General features: G+C 51.2%; 1 protein-coding gene across 1 annotated transcript; it reads right to left on the bottom strand.

Moving 5' to 3' along the window:
* Positions 1-757: 757 nt before the first annotated feature.
* Positions 758-1213, bottom strand: LOC140213467 (uncharacterized). Its single transcript, XM_072284709.1, has one exon. The coding sequence runs from the start codon at positions 1211-1213 to the stop codon at positions 758-760; it is 456 nt and encodes a 151-aa protein (XP_072140810.1).
* Between the last annotated feature and the right edge of the window lie 759 nt (positions 1214-1972).

Here is a 1972-nt window from a genome sequence, read left to right as displayed (position 1 = left end):
GCAGGGTTCATGTCAGAAGGAACATAGTGCCATTGGTCTGGCCGCGTAGAGCTCCTTATGCGTTGCACCCTGTTACTGACATACACAAAAACCCTTCGCGTCTCATTATGTATGTAGCCTAGGACGACCTTGCTGTCAGTATAGATGTTTACAGCATCAAGTTTCATATCTATTTCACGACTGATGAGCCCTGCTAGCTCCACTACCAACACTCCGCCGCACAGTTCAAGCCTTGGGATGGTGTGTTCCGGATCCGGTGCTAGCTTAGCCTTTCCTATGACGACCCCGACATGACACGCACCATCTGGATATGTCACTCTGAGGTACGCCGCTGCAGCCACAGCTTTGGTTGATGCGTCGGAGAATATGTGCAGTTCCTTCCACTCTACGGTACTGAGTGAGGCAGGGGCATATGTGAGAGGTATGTCCAGCAGCTCGAGTACTTGCAAGGAGTCTTTCCACGCCTCCCAGGCGGTTCTCTTTTTGTCAGGAAGTGGGCTGTCCCAGTCGCATGTCACAGCGACTAGCTCTCGGAGGAGGGATTTTTCTTGAACGATGACAGGAGCAACAAACCCAAATGGGTCGTACAGGCTATTCACCACTGACAAGACACCGCGCCGAGTGAATGGCTTTTCTTGGATTGGAGTCGTAAATGTGAAGAAATCCTTCTTCAGATTCCAAGAAACTCCCAGACTGCGCTGGGTCGGCTGTGGTCAAGATCCTTCAAATCCCTGGCACGGTCTTCTTCTGGAAAGGCTTACAACACTGTAGGGCAGTTAGAGGCTATCTTGTGGAGCTTAAGGTTTGATGCGGCCAACATCTGTTGCGTGTGGCGTATTAGGCTGATGGAGTCCTTGTCGTTGTAGAGAGGCTTCAACCCATCGTCGACGTAGAAATCCCTCTCGATGACCTGCCTGACGTCGCTGCCTAATTCTTCCTCTCCATCTCGTGCTGTTCTCCGCAGCCCGTACGTTGCAACTGCTGGTGAAGGGCTGTTTCCAAACACATGTAACTTCATTCGGTACTCCACCACGTCACTGTAGATGTTGTTGTGGCGGAACCACACAAATCTCAGATAATTTCGGTGGTCGTCTCGTACCAGGAAGCAGTAGAACATGTGATTAATGTCCACAGTAATGGCCACGGGTTCCTTCCGGAACCGGAGGAACACTCCAAGCAGGCTGTTCATCAAGTCTGGACCGGTAAGCAGCATACTGTTTAGAGACACGCTCTTAAAACTGTGCACTAGAGTCGAACACGACTCGTGTTTCCCCGGGCTTTCGTGGGTGGCAAACACCGAAGATGGGGAGGTACCAACGTTCTTCTCCTTCTCGAACCGGTGGAGCTTCCGTGGCGTGGCTGTTCTTGAACAACTTGTCCATGAACCTCGCGAATTGTTCCCTCAGTTCTGGCTTTCGCTTTAAGGTCCGTTGGACAGCAGTGAGGCGTGACTCGGCCAAGCACTTGTTATTCGGAAGCGAAGGTCTTGGAGAACGAAAGGAAAGAGGCGCTACACAATTGTTGGATTCGTCCCTTGAGAACTCGTCTTCCAACTTCTTCAAGAACTTCCTGTTCTCGACGGAAAGGGAAGGTCTGTTGTCATCCTTCGTTGGGTGGAACAGTGTTTCAGCGACCCCATCATCACAGCGGTCTTTTCTAGCAGCGTTCTGAACTGATTGGAAGCTGTGTGTCGACCCCTGCGTGTCAGCGAGCTTCTCCTTGACCAGAAAATAATTCTGGCATGGCTCGAAAAGGGAGCGACGTCCATTTTCAAGGACGTTTGTTTTGAGGATTCTCACACAGTCCGGTGTGCGACTTCGACTTATGCAGACTTTCTCTACAATGACCCATCCCAGATCCAGTCTCTGAGCAAATGGAGCATGAGCCGGTCCGTTGAGCTGTTGTCGAACCTTGTGTACTCTGAGGATGTCTCTCCCGATGAAGAGTAGAACTTGGCCTCTGGGTCCAAACG

This window comes from Dermacentor andersoni, chromosome 10, assembly GCF_023375885.2.
Source record: "Dermacentor andersoni chromosome 10, qqDerAnde1_hic_scaffold, whole genome shotgun sequence".
NCBI classification, from domain to species: domain Eukaryota; kingdom Metazoa; phylum Arthropoda; class Arachnida; order Ixodida; family Ixodidae; genus Dermacentor; species Dermacentor andersoni.
Note: the sequence above shows the minus strand (reverse complement) of the source record. Positions and strands in the feature narration are given on the sequence as shown.

Coding starts and splice junctions, on each gene's coding strand:
- LOC140213467 (XM_072284709.1), bottom strand. CDS start 1,213: ATGCTGCTTACCGGTCCAGACTTGATGAACAGCCTGCTTGGAGTGTTC.